The sequence below is a fragment of the Salmo salar genome, chromosome 18 (genome assembly GCF_965601325.2).
Source record: "Salmo salar chromosome 18, fSalSal1, whole genome shotgun sequence".
Taxonomy (NCBI): domain Eukaryota; kingdom Metazoa; phylum Chordata; class Actinopteri; order Salmoniformes; family Salmonidae; genus Salmo; species Salmo salar.
This window is the reverse complement of record NC_138308.1, coordinates 98,088,661-98,106,719: the sequence shown is the minus strand read 5'-3', so window position 1 is coordinate 98,106,719 and position 18,059 is coordinate 98,088,661. Positions and strand designations below refer to the sequence as shown.

Below are 18,059 nucleotides of genomic sequence, written 5' to 3'. Positions count from 1 at the left end.
CATTATATACTCCCTACCTACAACATCACCTGATATACCCCATTATATACTCCCTACCTACAGCAACATCACCTGATCTACCTCATTATATACTCCCTACCTACAACATCACCTGATATACTCTCTTCTTTGTTAGTTTTTAGTCCCACCCTTCAGCTCCCTCAACCCCTCCCATCTATCTCTGAACACCATCCAGTCCCATCCTTCAGCTCCCCTCAACCCCTCCCATCTATCTCTGAACACCGTCCAGTCCCATCCTTCAGCTCCCCTCAACCCCTCCCATCTATCTCTGAACACCATCCAGTCCCATCCTTCAGCTCCCCTCAACCCCTCCCATCTATCTCTGAACACCGTCCAGTCCCATCCTTCAGCTCCCCTCAACCCCTCCCATCTATCTCTGAACACCATCCAGTTTTGATATTTAATTTCCATATATTTTTCTACTGTGCTGTGATGTTTCACAAAAGTTCTGAACCTTTCTATTCTCATAGTTTCTACAGATTGTAAATTAAAGTTAAACAAGTCTTATTATAATATTGAACGATATACTATGACTTTTAAAATCACCCAGTATTGCTATTTGCAGTGTTACCGTAGCTCCAAGTAAATGTTGCAATTTTTTTTGCCATTCCTGAACATGCGACCAAAAACAAACTACATATGGACACTACCAAAACAAGTGATCTAATGATTCTGTCTCTTCACAGCAAAATCTGCAGAGCTGGGATGGTTGTATCATTCTATCGGTTGCAAGAGTGTTGCATAATAATTGGAAAATCTAAAAGTTTTCAATCCGGCGTTGTTTAGTCTATCAGTTCCATGTTGCCATAGAATCGGTACATCAAAAATCTCCTGTATGGCGCAGCTGTACAAAATGTTGGTCCTTAAATTAAACAGGTATTTTTTTTATTTATCACAATTTTATCACAACCACAACTTCAGACAGTTCTGGTCTTTAAAGCCAACAGACAAGTTCCTTACCTTCTCCTCTTTCCACTTGCCTCCTCAATTTTTGATGTAATGCTGCAATCATTTGATTGTAATTTTGGATAGAGCAGACATTTCCATATTTTTTTTTTACATAATTCCACCAGTCCTATTTATGATATAATTTACAAAAATTATACCGTTTCTAAAAAATGTAATCTTAAAATGTTTGTTTTTAATCATTTAGTATATTTGAGTTTAACCACAATATTTCTTTTAATATTTGTTCTGTATTTTCTGGTGGGTTAAACTGAAATTGCAACCAGCTTTATATTGCTTGTTTTAAAAATAGCGATATTTTGGAGATAATTACGTTTTCAAATAACTGGAAGTGAGAGATTGTAATCTGAATAAAGGGAAAAAGGCCGTTATTGAACATGGGGTGAGACATTCTTACTAATCTGCTAGAGAACCAGTTCGGATTTATGTATAGCTTTTGTATGACTGAAGCCTTTAGTGGGAGGTCTAATGCTTTCATATTTAATAATTTATGCCCTCCAATAGGCCTGTTTATTTTTGTCTGGCTTGCCACTCCAAATAAAGTGGAAAATTTGTTTTGCTCATATAATTTGGAAAACAAGTCGTAGACAGGGCCATAAATAAATAGGTAAACTGGGATATGACTAAATAATTAATCAGGGCAATTTTTCCACAAATAAACAGGTGTTGTCCTTTCCATGGTAGCAAAAGTGTTTCTAATTTGGCTAACTTTCTATTAAAATGTATTGCAGTGAGATCATTTGTTTATTTCGGGATATGTTTACCGAGTATGTCCACATCCCCGTCAGTCCATTTTATTGGTGAACTACACGGTAATGTAAAAGTTGTATTTTTTTTTTTTGTGATCCAATATGTAATATAGTACACTTATCATAATTCGATTTTAATTCAGAGAGCTTAGAAAATATATTGAGATCCTCTATGAGAATGTGCAGGGAGCCAAATTGCGGATTTGAAAGAAAACATGAATCGTCAGCGTACAATGACGCCTTTTTTTGTTTTTAAGCCCTGATATTATTGTTAGATCACATTTCGATGGCCATAATAAATATATATGCTGACAGTGGACAACCTTGTTTTACTCCTCTCGACAGTGTAATACTTTCTGAGATGTAGACATTATTTACTATTTTACACCTAGGGTTACTATACATAACTTTAACCCATTTATATAAGAGATTCTCCAAATTGTAAATAGTCCAGGCATTTATATATAAATTCCAGCCGTACTTTATCAAAAGCCTTTTCAGAGTCAGCTATGAATACCAGGCCTGGTTTCCCAGATTTTGTCTTATATTATCTCAAATGTCCATTTAAAGTTTTGCTTAATCGTAATACATTTTTTTATAGACACACCGCTCCATAATCCTGAGGACATTGTCCCGGACAAAATCCCCAAAAATGTAAGTGTGAGTAAAGAGGCAATAAAGAGACAATAATAAAATAGTATTGTTCAAAAGTTATGTCTGTCATGTGAATCCTGCAACAAACATTGTTGTAAATGGGTGTAACTGTCAAATATCTTCCTCTCCTCTGCAATTGCTCAAGTGTTTGAGTGAGCGACAGGGAGAAAGAGTTAGAGAGAAATGGGAGAAACATTACATGACTTTACATTCTGTTGAATCAGGACACAATGGTTTTGCACTTAAAAAAAAAAGCTGAGTTAAAAATAGGTTTTGATTTGCTTTACAATCTTATATTTTTAGAAGCGGTGCTATTTCAGTTGGATATGTTACTAGAAGCGGTGCTATTTCAGTTGGATATGTTACTAGAAGCGGTGCTATTTCAGTTGGATATGTTACTAGAAGCGGTGCTATTTCAGTTGGATATGTTACTAGAAGCAGCGCTATTTCAGTTGGATATGTTACTAGAAGCGGTGCTATTTCAGTTGGATATGTTGCTAGAAGCGGTGCTATTTCAGTTGGATATGTTACTAGAAGCGCTGCTATTTCAGTTGGATATGTTGGAAATAGCACGTTTCAGGAACTGTAAAGACGGAGACGAATCATGATTAACCATTACCTAAGGTCTTCACTAAGTTAGACTTAGCCTAGAAAGTACGTTGCCTATGTTGCCTCTCAGCAATCTGGCAGTCAAGCAGACAGACAGAGAGCTAGACAGCAAAGCATAGTCTTATTTCCATTCTTAGTCAGCAAGCTGGATATCTTCTCTATTCCTTCCCTTTGTTCCATCCTTCCATCCAAGCTAGAAAATTCCTGCAAAAAAACAGAGGATCAAGAATTGAAAAAAGGCAGTTCAGAGGTGTAATATCAGAATGAGTGTTGAGGGGGATATGGGATAGGCAACATGTATGGTATTGTCATATACAAAATACACAAGGATCTCTGAATCAAGAAAATCTTCACATCCATTGGGGGTACACGTTTCAAGAATTAGCCTAGTTTATGGTCTTATTCATGTACCATCTCACTATCGATCTCTCACACACAGATGCACACACATAGTTAGCATGACAACGTGGAAATGACAATGTTTTCTAAAGTTATTGTAATCATCTCACTCTCTCTCTCACACACACTTGCTATAAACAGAAATCAAAATCGTAGCTAGCTAGCTAACACCAACGCCTACAACAGATAAAAATGAACCATGTTCATGGAGGATTAGCCAGAGAGCTAACGTTAGCTAGCTAGCTAAAATTACCCAGCTAAGCTAGCTAGCTAAAATTACCCAGCTAAGCTAGCTAGCTAAAATTACCCAGCTAAGCTAGCTAGCTAAAATTACCCAGCTAAGCTAGCTGGCTAAAATTACTCAGCTAAGCTAGCTGGCTAAAATTACCCAGCTAACGTAGCTGGCTAAAATGACCCAGCTAACGTAGCTGGCTAAAATGACCCAGCTAACGTAGCTGGCTAAAATGACCCAGCTAACGTAGCTGGCTAAAATGACCCAGCTAACGTAGCTGGCTAAAATGACCCAGCTAACGTAGCTGGCTAAAATGACCCAGCTAAGGTAGCTGGCTAAAATGACCCAGCTAACGTAGCTGGCTAAAATGACCCAGCTAACGTAGCTGGCTAAAATGACCCAGCTAAGGTAGCTAGCAAATCTTTCCTTGATGTTTTTCTCCCCAACAATCTGCCACTTTACTTACCAAAGTAAAACGAGAATGAAGGAGAACAGGGACCACCGTTTAGCAGTCAAATCTTTTGAAAATAAATTGTGTTAACAACTGTTGTTGTTTTTCAGCAGTGCTGTTGTGTAGTTTACCAGGCACTCTGTCCCAACTGCAGTATGGAATATGGTCGAATGCGCTCGAGCAGGCTGCCTGCGCGTGAGGCACAGATTCTAATCCAAGTTTTAACTAGAACATCTTCTTCTTGATGTACTGCCACCACCAACTGTACGGAGTAGTGAAGCACAAAATATTCCATTGCTTTAGCTGGAACTGCTATTATTTAACTACTGAAATTAAAATACAATTACTGCACGTGTTATGTTAATTGCTTAAAAGCTTTAAGGAAAAATATACTAGTCATATTCCCAGGGTTAAATTAAAGGTGAAATAATTTTTGACAAAATGATTGATCTAAATAAATGCCGTTAAAAATAGTTTTTTGTTGTTGTAAATTCTGGTGGTGTCATAGAATAAGTCGTACTCATCCTTGAAAATGTCGTACTGGAGAGAAGAGGACCAAAACGCAGCAGGTGTGTGTATGCTCATCGTGTGTATTTATTTACAGACTAAATGAACATCAAAACAACAAAACGAACTCACGAGAATGAACAACCAACCAACAGTCTGGCAAAGCATAGGCTCAACACAGAACAATTCCCCACAACCCCAAAGACAAACACACACACCTATATAGGACTTCCAATCAAAGGCAACTATACACACCTGCCTTCAATTGGAAGTCCCAATCATCAACCCAACATTTAACAAACACAAACCCCCTGCCACATCCTGACCTAGACTAAGCAATACGCCCTCTGCTGGTCAGGACGTGACAGGTGGATTGAAGAAAATTATGGAAATAAAAGACAAAGACCTTTTATTATTGTTAAATTCTGAAAACAAATGTAGTCATAATAATAGAAATCAAAACAGCATTCAGTGAAACAGAAGAAAATGTGCAGCACAATAAACAGTACAATTAGGGAATTGACAAAATTCGTAATGGTTACGGAATAAACAACCGCAAACAACGTGTTTCTCACAAGTCCAAGAATGAGAACGGTAAATTACTGTAATTTAAATGCATGCATTAACAGAAATTAATGAATAAGAATGGCAAATTACTGTAATTTAAATGCATGCATTAACAGAAATTAATGAATAAGAACGGCAAATTACTGTAATTTAAATGCATGCATTAACAGAAATTAATGAATAAGAACGGTAAATTACTGTAATTTAAATGCATGCATTAACAGAAATTAATGAATAAGAATGGTAAATTACTGTAATTTAAATGCATGCATTAACAGAAATTAATGAATAAGAACGGTAAATTACTGTAATTTAAATGCATGCATTAACAGAAATTAATGAATAAGAATGGTAAATTACTGTAATTTAAATGCATGCATTAACAGAAATTAATGAATAAGAATGGTAAATTACTGTAATTTAAATGCATGCATTAACAGAAATTAATGAATAAGAATGGCAAATTACTGTAATTTAAATGCATGCATTAACAGAAATTAATGAATAAGAACGGTAAATTACTGTAATTTAAATGCATGCATTAACAGAAATGAATGAATAAGAATGGCAAATTACTGTAATTTAAATGCATGCATTAACAGAAATTAATGAATAAGAATGGTAAATTACTGTAATTTAAATTCAGGCATTAACATAAATTAATGCAAATGACGGGGATTAACATTTACTAGGCCTACTGGTGACATATGTAATGGAGACTTGATTTAAAAAAAATAAGCAATTAAAGAGCAAACAATTCATACAATGGAACAATGAATGCGCAAGAATTGGTGGAAGACAGCTGAGTGCATTTTGGAGAGCTGAGTGCATGTATTCTGGAAAGAGATTACCCATATCTTCACCATACACCCCTCCCTTTCTTCTTGTTACAACACTGTAGACTCAAGATACATTATCTTCACGTATTGTAGATGCTTTTCACTGACAGCATCAACTCAATCAGCTTGACCTATTGCCACGAGCACCTACCTAAATCGCGGGCTTCCCAAAATAGGCATAGGCCTACACACTTGTACTTTCAAACAATCCACAGCTATTTAAAACAATTAAATAATGATCCTGGGTGGATAAGTCATGCTCCACAGTATTAGCACTACAATACCCAGACTAACCCCACAGTATTAGCACTACAATACCCAGACTACAATACCCAGACTACAATACCCAGACTACAATACCCAGGTCCTACTGCTCCTTGGTGCAGTATTTTGAATGGTTTTATTTAGACGGGAGTAGATATGTCATTTTGGCGAAACTGTTTTACCAACTGCCAACCGTAGTCTTGGAGAGCATCTGCTGAGGCATCCGATTGGTTATCCAGCTCAGCACTAACAGATGTTGGTTTCCTGTCTCTTCAGCGGTCTGATGAAACCAGGGCTGAACGCTATCATGGGGGCCACAGGAAGCGGGAAGTCATCGTAAGTGACATTTCAGCTGATTCAGACAAAACCTTGTGATTCTCATTGAACTTTGTGAACTAACATTATGATGAATGGTTGTGATGTGGTTGTTTAAAAAAAGTTTGTATTATAGTTGTGTAAAGGTTGGGGTTGTATTATAGTTGTGTAATGGTTGGGGTTGTATTATAGTTGTGTAATGGTTGGGGTTGTGTTGTATTATAGTTGTGAAAAGGTTGGGGTTGTGTTGTATTATAGTTGTGTAAAGGTTGGGGTTGTATTATAGTTGTGTAAAGGTTGGGGTCGTGTTGTATTATAGTTGTGTAAAGGTTGGGGTTGTATTATAGTTGTGTAATGGTTGGGGTTGTGTTGTATTATAGTTGTGAAAAGGTTGGGGTTGTGTTGTATTATAGTTGTGTAAAGGTTGGGGTTGTATTATAGTTGTGTAAAGGTTGGGGTTGTATTATAGTTGTGTAAAGGTTGGGGTTGTGTTGTATTATAGTTGTGTAATGGTTGGGGTTGTGTTGTATTATAGTTGTGAAAAGGTTGGGGTTGTGTTGTATTATAGTTGTGTAAAGGTTGGGGTTGTATTATAGTTGTGTAAAGGTTGGGGTTGTATTATAGTTGTGTAAAGGTTGTGGTTGTGTTGTGTGAAGGTTTCTGGATGTGCTGGCAGCCAGGAAGGACCCAGCAGGTCTAGCAGGAGAGGTTTTGATAGACGGAGCTCCTCAACCTCCCAACTTCAAATGTCTCTCAGGATATGTGGTCCAGGTAGGGACCCACTCACACACAGATACACACACACACACACACACACTGACACACACACACTGACACACCAGTGACCAGACTATAGTTACGAGTGTCTGGTCTTCTCTCTCTCCCTCCCTCCCTCTCCCCCTCTCACTCTTTCTTTCTCTCTCTCTCCCCCTCCCTCTCTCTCTCTCTCTCTCTTCCCCTCCCTCTCCCCCTCTCACTCTTTCTTTCTCTCCCTCTCTCTCTCCCCCCCTCCCTCTCTCTCTCGCTCTTTCCCCCCCACCAACCGTCAGGATGATGTGGTGATGGGGACTCTGACTGTGAGGGAGAACTTCCGTTTCTCTGCAGCGTTGCGTCTCCCGTCCTCCATCAGCCAGAAGGAGAAAGAGGACAAAGTCAACCGACTCATCAAAGAACTGGGCCTCACTAAAGTAGCAGACTCACGGGTCAGTGTTCACGGGTGTATGTGGGGGGATGGAGGGGAGAGGACAGAGAGTATGTGTGTGTGTGTGTGTGTGTGTGTGTGTGTGTGTGTGTGTGTGTGTGTGTGTGTGTGTGTGTGTGTGTGTGTGGTGTGTGTGTGTGTGTGTGTGTGTGTGACTATGAATGTGTGTATTCTGTCTCCAGGTTGGTACCCAGTTGATCAGGGGTATATCAGGAGGGGAAAGGAAGAGGACAAACATCGGTATGGAACTGATCATCGACCCTCCTGTTCTCTTTCTGGATGAACCCACCACCGGCCTGGACGCTAGCACAGCTAACTCTGTACTACTACTGCTCAAGAGGTAGAACCTGGGTATTGTAGTTCTAATATTGTAGGGTTAGTCTGGGTATTGTAGTTCTCTTTCTGGATGAGTGGGTGGGTGTTGTAGTCTGGGTGGGTGGGTGGGTGTTGTAGTCTGGGTGGGTGGGTGGGTGTTGTAGCCTGGGTGGGTGGGTGTTGTAGCCTGGGTGGTAGGGTATTGTAGTCTGGGTGGGTGGAAGTTGTAGTCTGGGTGGGTGGGTGTTGTAGTCTGGGTGGGTGTTGTAATCTGGGTGGGTGGGAGTTGTAGTCTGGGTGGGTGTTGTAGCCTGGGTGGGTGGGAGTTGTAGTCTGGGTGGTAGGGTATTGTAGTCTGTGTGGGTGGGTGTTGTAGCCTGGGTGGTTGGGTATTGTAGTCTGGGTGGGTGGAAGTTGTAGTCTGGGTGGGTGGGTGTTGTAGTCTGGGTGGGAGTTGTAGTCTGGGTGGGTGGGAGTTGTAGTCTGGGTGGGTGGGAGTTGTAGTCTGGGTGGTTGGGTATTGTAGTCTGGGTGGGTATTATAGTCTGGGTGGGTGGGTGTTGTAGTCTGTGTGGGTGGGTGCTGTAGTCTGTGTGGGTGGGTATTGTAGTCTGGGTGGGTGGGAGTTGTAGTCTGGGTGGGTGTTGTAATCTGGGTGGGTGGGTATTGTAGTCTGGGTGGGTGGGAGTTGTAGTCTGGGTATTGTAGTCTGGGTGGGTGGGTGTTGTAGTCTGGGTGGGTGGGTATTGTAGTCTGGGTATTGTAGTCTGGGTTGGTGGGTGGGTGTTGTAGCCTGGGTGGGTAGGTGTTGTAGCCTGGGTGGTAGGGTATTGTAGTCTGTGTGGGTGGGTGTTGTAGCCTGGGTGGTTGGGTATTGTAGTCTGGGTGGGTGGGTGTTGTAGTCTGGGTGGGTGTTGTAATCTGGGTGGGTGGGTATTGTAGTCTGGGTGGGTATTATAGACTGGGTGGGTGGGTGTTGTAGTCTGTGTGGGTGGGTGTTGTAGCCTGGGTGGGTGGGTATTGTAGTCTGGGTGGGTGGGAGTTGTAGTCTGGGTGGGTGGGTGTTGTAGTCTGGGTGGGTGGGTACTGTAGTCTGGGTGGGTGGGTATTGTAGTCTGGGTATTGTAGTCTGGGTGGGTGGGTGTTTGTAGTCTGGGTGGGTGGGTATTGTAGTCTGGGTATTGTAGTCTGGGTGGGTGGGTATTGTAGTCTGGGTGGGTGGGTGTTGTAGTCTGGGTGGGTGGGAGTTGTAGTCTGGGTGGGTGGGAGTTGTAGTCTGGGTGGGTGGGAGTTGTAGTCTGGGTATTGTAGTCTGGGTGGGTGGGTATTGTTGTCTGGGTGGGTGGGTATTGTAGTCTGGGTGGGTGGGTATTGTAGTCTGGGTGGGTGGGTGTTGTAATCTGGGTGGGTGGGTATTGTAGTGTGGGTGGGTGGGTATTGTAGTCTGGGTATTGTAGTCTGGGTGGGTGGGTGTTTGTAGTCTGGGTGGGTGGGTATTGTAGTCTGGGTGGGTGGGTATTGTAGTCTGGGTGGGTGGGTGTTGTAGTCTGGGTGGGTATTGTAGTCTGGGTGGGTGGGTATTGTAGTCTGGGTATTGTAGTCTGGGTGGGTGGGTGTTGTAGTCTGGGTGGGTGGGTATTGTAGTCTGGGTATTGTAGTCTGGTTATTGTAGTCTAGGTGGGTGGGTGTTGTAGTCTGGGTGGGTGTTGTAATCTGGGTGGGTGGGAGTTGTAGTCTGGGTGGGTGGGAGTTGTAGTCTGGGTATTGTAGTCTGGGTGGGTGGGTATTGTTGTCTGGGTGGGTGGGTATTGTAGTCTGGGTGGGTGGGTGTTGTAGTCTGGGTGGGTGGGTGTTGTAATCTGGGTGGGTGGGTGTTGTAGTCTGGGTGGGTATTGTAGTCTGGGTGGGTGGGTATTGTAGTCTGGGTGGGTGGGTATTGTAGTCTGGTTATTGTAGTCTAGGTGGGTGGGTGTTGTAGTCTGGGTATTGTAGTCTGGGTGGGTGGGTGTTGTAGTCTGGGTGTGTGGGTATTGTAGCCTGGGTGGGTGGGTGTTGTAGTCTGGGTATTGTAGTCTGGGTGGGAGTTGTAGTCTGGGTATTGTAGTCTGGGTAGTTGGGTATTGTAGTCTGGGTGGTTGGGTATTGTAGTCTGGGTGTTGTAGCCTGGGTGGTTGGGTATTGTAGTCTGGGTGGTTGGGCGTTGTAGTCTGGGTGGGTGGGCATTGTAGTCTGGGTGGGTGGGTATTGTAGTCTGGGTGGGTGGGTATTGTAGTCTGGGTGTTGTAGCCTGGGTGGTTGGGTATTGTAGTCTGGGTGGGTGGGTATTGTAGTCTGGGTGGGTGGGTATTGTAGTCTGGGTGGGTGGGTATTGTAGTCTGGGTGGGTGGGTATTGTAGTCTGGGTGTTGTAGTCTGGGTGGGTGGGTGTTGTAGTCTGGGTGGGTGGGTATTGTAGTCTGGGTATTGTAGTCTGGGTGGGTGGGTGTTGTATTCTGGGTATTGTAGCCTGGGTGGGTGGGTGTTGTAGTCTGGGTGGGTGGGTATTGTAGGTCTGTGTGGGTGTTGTAGTCTGGGTATTGTAGCCTGTGTGGGTGTTGTAGTCTGGGTATTGTAGCCTGTGTGGGTGTTGTAGTCTGGGTATTGTAGTCTGGGTGGGTGGGTGTTGTAGTCTGGGTATTGTAGTCTGGGTGGGTGGGTGTTGTAGTCTGGGTATTGTAGTCTGGGTGGGTGGGTGTTGTAGTCTGGGTGGGTGGGTGTTGTAGTCTGGGTGGGTGGGTGTTGTAGCCTGGGTGGGTGTTGTGGTCTGGGTATTGTAATCTGGGTGTTGCAGTCTGGGTGTTGTAGTCTGGGTGGGTGTTGTAGTCTGGGTGGGTGTTGTAGTCTGGGTGGGTGTTGTAGTCTGGGTACTGTGGTCTGGGTGTTGCAGTCTGGGTACTGTAGTCTGGGTACTGTAGTCTGGGTACTGTAGTCTGGGTACTGTAGTCTGGGTACTTTAATCTGGGTACTGTAGTCTGGGTATTGTAGTCTGGGTATTGTAGTCTGGGTATTGTAGTCTGGGTACTGTAGTCTGGGTACTGTAGTCTGGGTACTGTAATCTGGGTACTGTAGTCTGGGTACTGTAGTCTGGGTACTGTGGTCTGGGTACTGTAGTCTGGGTATTGTAGTCTGGGTGGGTATTGTAGTCTGGGTACTGTAATCTGGGTACTGTAGTCTGGGTGGGTGTTGTAGTCTGGGTACTGTAGTCTGGGTACTGTAGTCTGGGTACTGTAGTCTGGGTGGGTGTTGTAGTCTGGGTACTGCAGTCTGGGTACTGCAGTCTGGGTACTGCAGTCTGGGTACTGCAGTCTGGGTGGGTACTGTAGTCTGGGTGGGTACTGTAGTCTGGGTACTGTAGTCTGTGTGGGTATTGTAGTCTGGGTATTGTAGTCTGGGTACTGTAGTCTGGGTACTGTAATCTGGGTACTGTAGTCTGGGTACTGTAATTTGGGTACTGTAGTCTGGGTGGGTGTTGTAGTCTAGGTACTGTAGTCTAGGTACTGTAGTCTGGGTACTGTAGTGTGGGTACTGTAGTCTGGGTACTGTAGTCTGGGTACTGTAGTCTGGGTACTGTAGTCTGGGTATTGTAACACTAACCCTCCTCCTCCTCTCTCTCTATCAGGATGTCTAGTCATGGCCGTACCATCATCCTGTCCATCCACCAGCCTCGTTACTCCATCTACCGTCTGTTTGACAGTCTGACTCTACTGGTTAGCGGTAAACAGGTTTACCACGGCCCCGCTCAGAGCGCTCTGGACTACTTCTCTAACATTGGTGAGACTAAATCATTACAAATGTCATGTTTCTAGTGATTCTAAATCACACTCCTCCTGCTAACCACAGTGTAGCCTCAGCTCTCTGCTGGCAAACCAAGTTATGAAATGTCAAGAGTTACTTAACAGTTATTATATCCATCATTCTATTGTCTGTCTTTAGAGGTTACTAAGATGAGATACACTGAATGTATCTCAAATGCATCAATGTTTCAACCTTTCCTGTATCCAAACCTTATCTGTATCTATAAACAATGTAATTACAACTATGATGTCATCATTACCCAGGGTACACTTGTGAACCCCACAACAACCCGGCTGACTTCTTCCTGGACGTGATCAACGGAGATTCTACCGCCATCGCCTTCGACAGGATAAAGGATTCAGACGGTGAGTTCTGATTGGCTAAGGAGCAGAGTCAGTGGGCGGGATCAGTCAGGTCATCCAATGGGAGACATATGTTGTCTCTTCATTTCCTGTTTACCCTGCATTTACCTCTGTTCTGGCCCCTCTATCCCTTCCCCTCCCGTTTTCTCCAACCCCCCTCCCCCAGACTCTGACCCAGACAGGGTAACCAGTTCCAGGCAGAACATCGAGGACCATCTGGTCCAGGAGTACCGGGGGAGCCAGTACTATGGAGAGTCCAAGGCCCAGTTAGAACGCATCACCATGAACAGGGAGTACAGGTACCAACACACACGCTCTGTCTCTCTCTCTGTCTCTCTGTCTCTGTCTCTGTCTCTGTCTCTGTCTCTGTCTCTCTCTCTCTCTCTCTCTCTCTCTCTCTCTCTCTCTCTCTCTCTCTCTCTCTCTCTCTCTCTCTCTCTGTCTAATTCTCTCTCTGTCTAATTCTCTCTCAATTTTCAATTCAATTTGCTTTGTTGGCATGACGTAACATGGTACATATTGCCAAAGCTTACTTTGGATATTTACAATACGAAAATAATAAGAATCAAATTTGTCAACGGGACAACAGTAACAACAATAATCAAGGGTCAAAATAACCATGCATTGAACAATAACAATAAGCATACAGTAGAGGACATGTGCAGGTTTATTGGTCTGTCAGACACTGTCCCTCATCTTATGGCAGGCAGCAATGTAGTGCGCTGCCAACATACAGCTCTCTGCATCCTCCCCCAACAGGACGGGTAGCCTACTCTCATCAGAGAGGTCTTCGAAACCTTGAATAAGGGTTTCAAATTTAGTGAAATGACACACTCTAATTGTTTTATATTTTTGACATTTTGTCAGGAAATGCAGCTCCGTCTCAGGTTCTGCTGTTGTGCAGTGGTTGCACAGCCTTTCCTCTACAGGGAGCCAGGTTTTCCTGTGTCTACCCTTCTCAATGGCAAGGCTGTGCTCACTGAGCCTGTACTTTGTCAAGGTTTTTCTAAGGTTTTGATCAGTAACCATGGTCAAATAGTTAGTCAAGGTGTACTGTCGATTTAGGGCCAGATAAAACTGCATTTTGCTTTGTGTTTGTGCTTGTGTTTCCCAATAAGCAACGCCGTTTTGTTTCGACTGTGTTGTAATCTGTTTCATTCTGATTGATTGGATGTTCTGGTCCTGAGGCTTCATTGTGTTAGTAGAGCAGGTTTGTGAACTCAGGACCAGCTGGATGAGGGGACTATTTTCTTTGCTCAGCTCTTGGCATTGCAGGGCTTGGTAATGATATGAGAGGGGTCACTGTATTTTAGATGTTTCCAAAACTTAATTGCTCTTTTTTGAGATTTTATTATTAGTGAATATTGGCCTAATTCTGCCCTGCATGCATTGTTTGTAGTTTTCCTCTGGACATGTAGGAGAATCTTACAGAACTCTGCATGCAGTGTTTCAATGGGGTGTTTGTCCCATTTGGTGAAATCTTGTTTTGCAAGTGGACCCCACACCTCGCTGCCATAAAGTGCAATTGGTTCAATGACACATTCAATTAGTTTTAGCCAAATTTTAATAGGTATTTCAATTTGAATTTGTTTTTTAATGGCGTGGCATGCCCTGCGTGCTTTCTCTCTCAGTTCATTCACTGCCTCATTAAGGTGTCCAGTTGAGCTTATTTGTAAACTTCAGTAATTGTAGTGTGTGCATGTAACGATCGTCGTCGGGTGATGAGGAAGCGGACCAAAGCGCAGCTGGGAGCGAACACATGTTTATTCTTTACACTGAAATAAACACGTACACAAAACCAAGACAAGGCCGATACGTTAACTTGCTCAAACACAAAGAGGCAACACCCCACCAACAGCGTGGGGGAAAAAGGAACTTAAATGTGATCCCAATCAGAGACAACTAGCGACAGCTGTCTCTGATTGGGAATCGACAGAACCCAACATAGAAATAACCCACATAGAGCTAACACAAGGCTATAACGCAAACATAGAAAACGAACCAAGGAAAAATACCCAACATGACACACCTTGACCAAAATACCCGAGTTCACCTGGTCAGGGCGTGACAGTGCAGTACTATATATATTTAAACCTCAGTAATTGTAGTGTGTACAGTACTCTATGTATTTAAACCTCAGTAATTGTAGTGTGTGCAGTACTATATATATTTAAACCTCAGTAATTGTAGTGTGTACAGTACTCTATGTATTTAAACCTCAGTAATTGTAGTGTGTGCAGTACTCTATATATTTAAACCTCAGTAATTGTAGTGTGTGCAGTACTCTATATATTTAAACCTCAGTAATTGTAGTGTGTGCAGTACTCAATATATTTAAACCTCAGTAATTGTAGTGTGTGCAGTACTCTATATATTTTGTACCAATTGAGAACTTTGGTCTAATTCCCTGAGATCTGGGGTTTACTGCCAGGGCCCAGGTCTGACAGTACTGCTCTAGCAGGTCCAGGCTCTGCTGTAGGCCATGTGCTGTGGGGGTTTACTGCCAGGGCCAGGTCTGACAGTACTGCTCTAGCAGGTCCAGGCTCTGCTGTAGGCCAGGTGCTGTAGGGGTTTACTGCCAGGGCCAGGTCTGACAGTACTGCTCTAGCAGGTCCAGGCTCTGCTGTAGGCCATGTGCTGTGGGGGTTTACTGCCAGGGCCCAGGTCTGACAGTACTGATCTAGCAGGTCCAGGCTCTGCTGTAGGCCAGGTGCTGTGGGGGTTTACTGTCGGGGCCCAGGTCTGACAGTACTGCTCTAGCAGGTCCAGGCTCTGCTGTAGGCCAGGTGCTGTGGGTGACAGCAGGCATAGGTCATCTGCGAAGAGTAGGCATTTAACCTCTGAACTGTGGAGACTAACACCAGGGGCTGAGGATTTTTCTAGAATAGTGGTCAATTCGTTGATATAAATATTGAAGAGTGCAGGGCTCAGATTGCAACCCTGGCGAAGGCCCCGCCCCTGGTTAAAGAATTCTGTTCTTTTCTTGCCAATTTTAATGCTGCACGTATTGCCAGTATACATTGATTTAATGATGTCATGTTTTACCCCCTACACCACTTTCATAACTTTGTAGAACAGTCATGTATGCCAAATAGAATAAAATGCTTTTTGGAACTCTGTCTCTCTCTCTCTCTCTCTCTCTCTCTCTCTCTCTCTCTCTCTCTCTCTCTCTCTGTCTATTTCGCTCTCTCTCTTTGGTATCTGTGTCTCTGTCTCTCTCTGTCTGTCTGTTCTCTGCAAGTTAATGGACAATCTTCTTCTTGTTCTCTTCAGTGTGAAGACTCCCTCTCGGACCATCACGTACAACACCTCCTTCTCTACTCAGTTCAGATGGGTCCTGAAGAGAACCTTCACTAACCTCATCCTCAACCCTCAGACATCCTTCGCTCAGGTGTGTGTCTGCGTCTCTCTGTGTGTCTGGGGGGAATAGTGCAAACTGTAAAGTTTGGTGGAGGAGGAATAATGGTCTGGGGCTGTTTTTCATGGTTCGGGCCACTTAGTTACAGTGAAGGGAAATCTTAATGCTACAGCATGTAATGACATTCTATACGATTCTGTGCTTCCAACTTTGTGGCGTCAGTTTGGGGAAGGCCCTTTCCTGTTTCAGCATGACAATGCCCCAGTGCACAAAGCGAGGTCCATATAGAAATGGTTTGTTGAGATCATTGTGGAATAACTTGACTGGCCTGCACAGAGCCCTGACCTCAACCCCATCGAACACCTTTGGGATGAATTGGAAGGCCGACTGCGAGCCAGGCCTAATCGCCCAACATCAGTGCTCGGCCTCACTAATACTCTTGTGGCTGAATGGAAGAAAGTCCCCTCAGCAATGTTCCAACATCTAGTGGAAAACCTTCCCAGAAGAGTGGAGGCTGTTATAGCAGCAAAGGGGGATCAACTCCATATTAATGCCCATGATTTTGGAATGAGATGTTCGACGAGCCGGTGTCCACATACTTTTGGTCATGTAGTGTATAAGAAAGCTCAGGAAAGATATATACAGTAATATATATTTTGATTTGTGTTATTTCATAGTTTTGATGTCTTCACTATTATTCTACAATTACTAGAAAATAGTCAAAATAAAGAAAAACCCTTGAATGGGTAGGTGTGTCCAAACTTTTGCTGGCACAAAACTACTTCCATTCATTTGTATGGGTTAACTTCAGATGAAGGTTTAATATCTATATATATATCTCCATACTTCTATTTGTATGGGTTACCTTCAGATGAAGGTTTAATATCTATATATATATCTCCATACTTCTATTTGTATGGGTTACCTTCAGATGAAGGTTTAATATCTATATATATATTAATATCTATATATATATATCTCCATACTTCTATTTGTATGGGTTACCTTCAGATGAAGGTTTAATATCTATATATATATATCTCCATACTTCTATGGGTTACATTTAGTGGAGTCATGCGACACTTGTGGGGGTCGTAGAGAAAAACGGAGAACACCATCTCCGCTTTCCACAGTGGGGTCATATTGGCTAGTAAGCCAATGGACATCCAGGGGGATGAAAAAGGGGATGTAACTCAATAGTAGGAAGGTGTTCTTAATGTTTTGTACACTCAGTGTGTGTGTGTGTGTGTGTTTATATGTGTATATATATACTGCTCAAAAAAATAAAGGCAACACTAAAATAACACATCCTAGATCTGAATGAATGAAATAATCTTATTAAATACTTTTTTCTTTACATAGTTGAATGTGCTGACAACAAAATCACACAAAAATAATCAATGGAAATCCAATTTATCAACCCATGGAGGTCTGGATTTGGAGTCACACTCAAATTTAAAGTGGAAAACCACACTACAGGCTGATCCAACTTTGATGTAATGTCCTTAAAACAAGTCAAAATGAGGCTCAGTAGTGTGTGTGGCCTCCACGTGCCTGTATGACCTCCCTACAACGCCTGGGCATGCTCCTGATGAGGTGGCGGATGGTCTCCTGAGGGATCTCCTCCCGGACATGGACTAAAGCATCCGCCAACTCCTGGACAGTCTGTGGTGCAACGTGGCGTTGGTAGATGGAGCGAGACATGATGTCCCAGATGTGCTCAATTGGATTCAGGTCTGGGGAACGGGCGGGCCAGTTCATAGCATCAATGCCTTCCTCTTGCAGGAACTGCTGACACACTCCAGCCACATGAGGTCTAGCATTGTCTTGCATTAGGAGGAACCCAGGGCCAACCGCACCAGCATATGGTCTCACAAGGGGTCTGAGGATCTCATATCGGTACCTAATGGCAGTCAGGCTACCTGTGGCGAGCACATGGAGGGCTGTGCGGCCCCCCAAAGAAATGCCACCCCACACCATGACTGACCCACCGCCAAACCGGTCATGCTGGAGGATGTTGCAGGCAGCAGAAAGTTCTCTACGGCGTCTCCAGACTCTGTCACGTCTGTCACATGTGCTCAGTGTGAACCTGCTTTCATCTGTGATGAGCACAGGGCGCCAGTGGCGAATTTGCCAATCTTGGTGTTCTCTGGCAAATGCCAAACATCCTGCACGGTGTTGGGCTGTAAGCACAACCCCCACCTGTGGACGTCAGGCCCTCATACCACCCTCATGGAGTCTGTTTCTGACCGTTTGAGCAGACACATGCACATTTGTGGCCTGCTGGAGGTCATTTTGCAGGGCTCTGGCAGTGCTCCTCCTGCTCCTCCTTGCACAAAGGCGGAGGTAGCGGTCCTGCTGCTGGGTTGTTGCCCTTCTACGGCCTCCTCCACGTCTCCTGATGTACTGGCCTGTCT

The 18,059-nt window shown here is 43.7% G+C and overlaps 1 protein-coding gene across 1 annotated transcript in view; it reads left to right on the top strand.

The window, feature by feature from the left end:
• Positions 1 to 18,059, top strand: part of LOC106578162 (broad substrate specificity ATP-binding cassette transporter ABCG2) — a 40,478-nt gene that overhangs the window by 7,662 nt on the left and 14,757 nt on the right. Inside the window, exons 3-10 of the mRNA XM_045711411.2 lie at positions 6,535 to 6,594; positions 7,230 to 7,344; positions 7,623 to 7,775; positions 7,957 to 8,114; positions 11,747 to 11,898; positions 12,186 to 12,287; positions 12,451 to 12,583; positions 15,558 to 15,675. Of these exons, the coding sequence (XP_045567367.1) occupies positions 6,535 to 6,594; positions 7,230 to 7,344; positions 7,623 to 7,775; positions 7,957 to 8,114; positions 11,747 to 11,898; positions 12,186 to 12,287; positions 12,451 to 12,583; positions 15,558 to 15,675 (991 nt within the window). The remainder of the gene's footprint in view (positions 1 to 6,534; positions 6,595 to 7,229; positions 7,345 to 7,622; positions 7,776 to 7,956; positions 8,115 to 11,746; positions 11,899 to 12,185; positions 12,288 to 12,450; positions 12,584 to 15,557; positions 15,676 to 18,059) is intronic.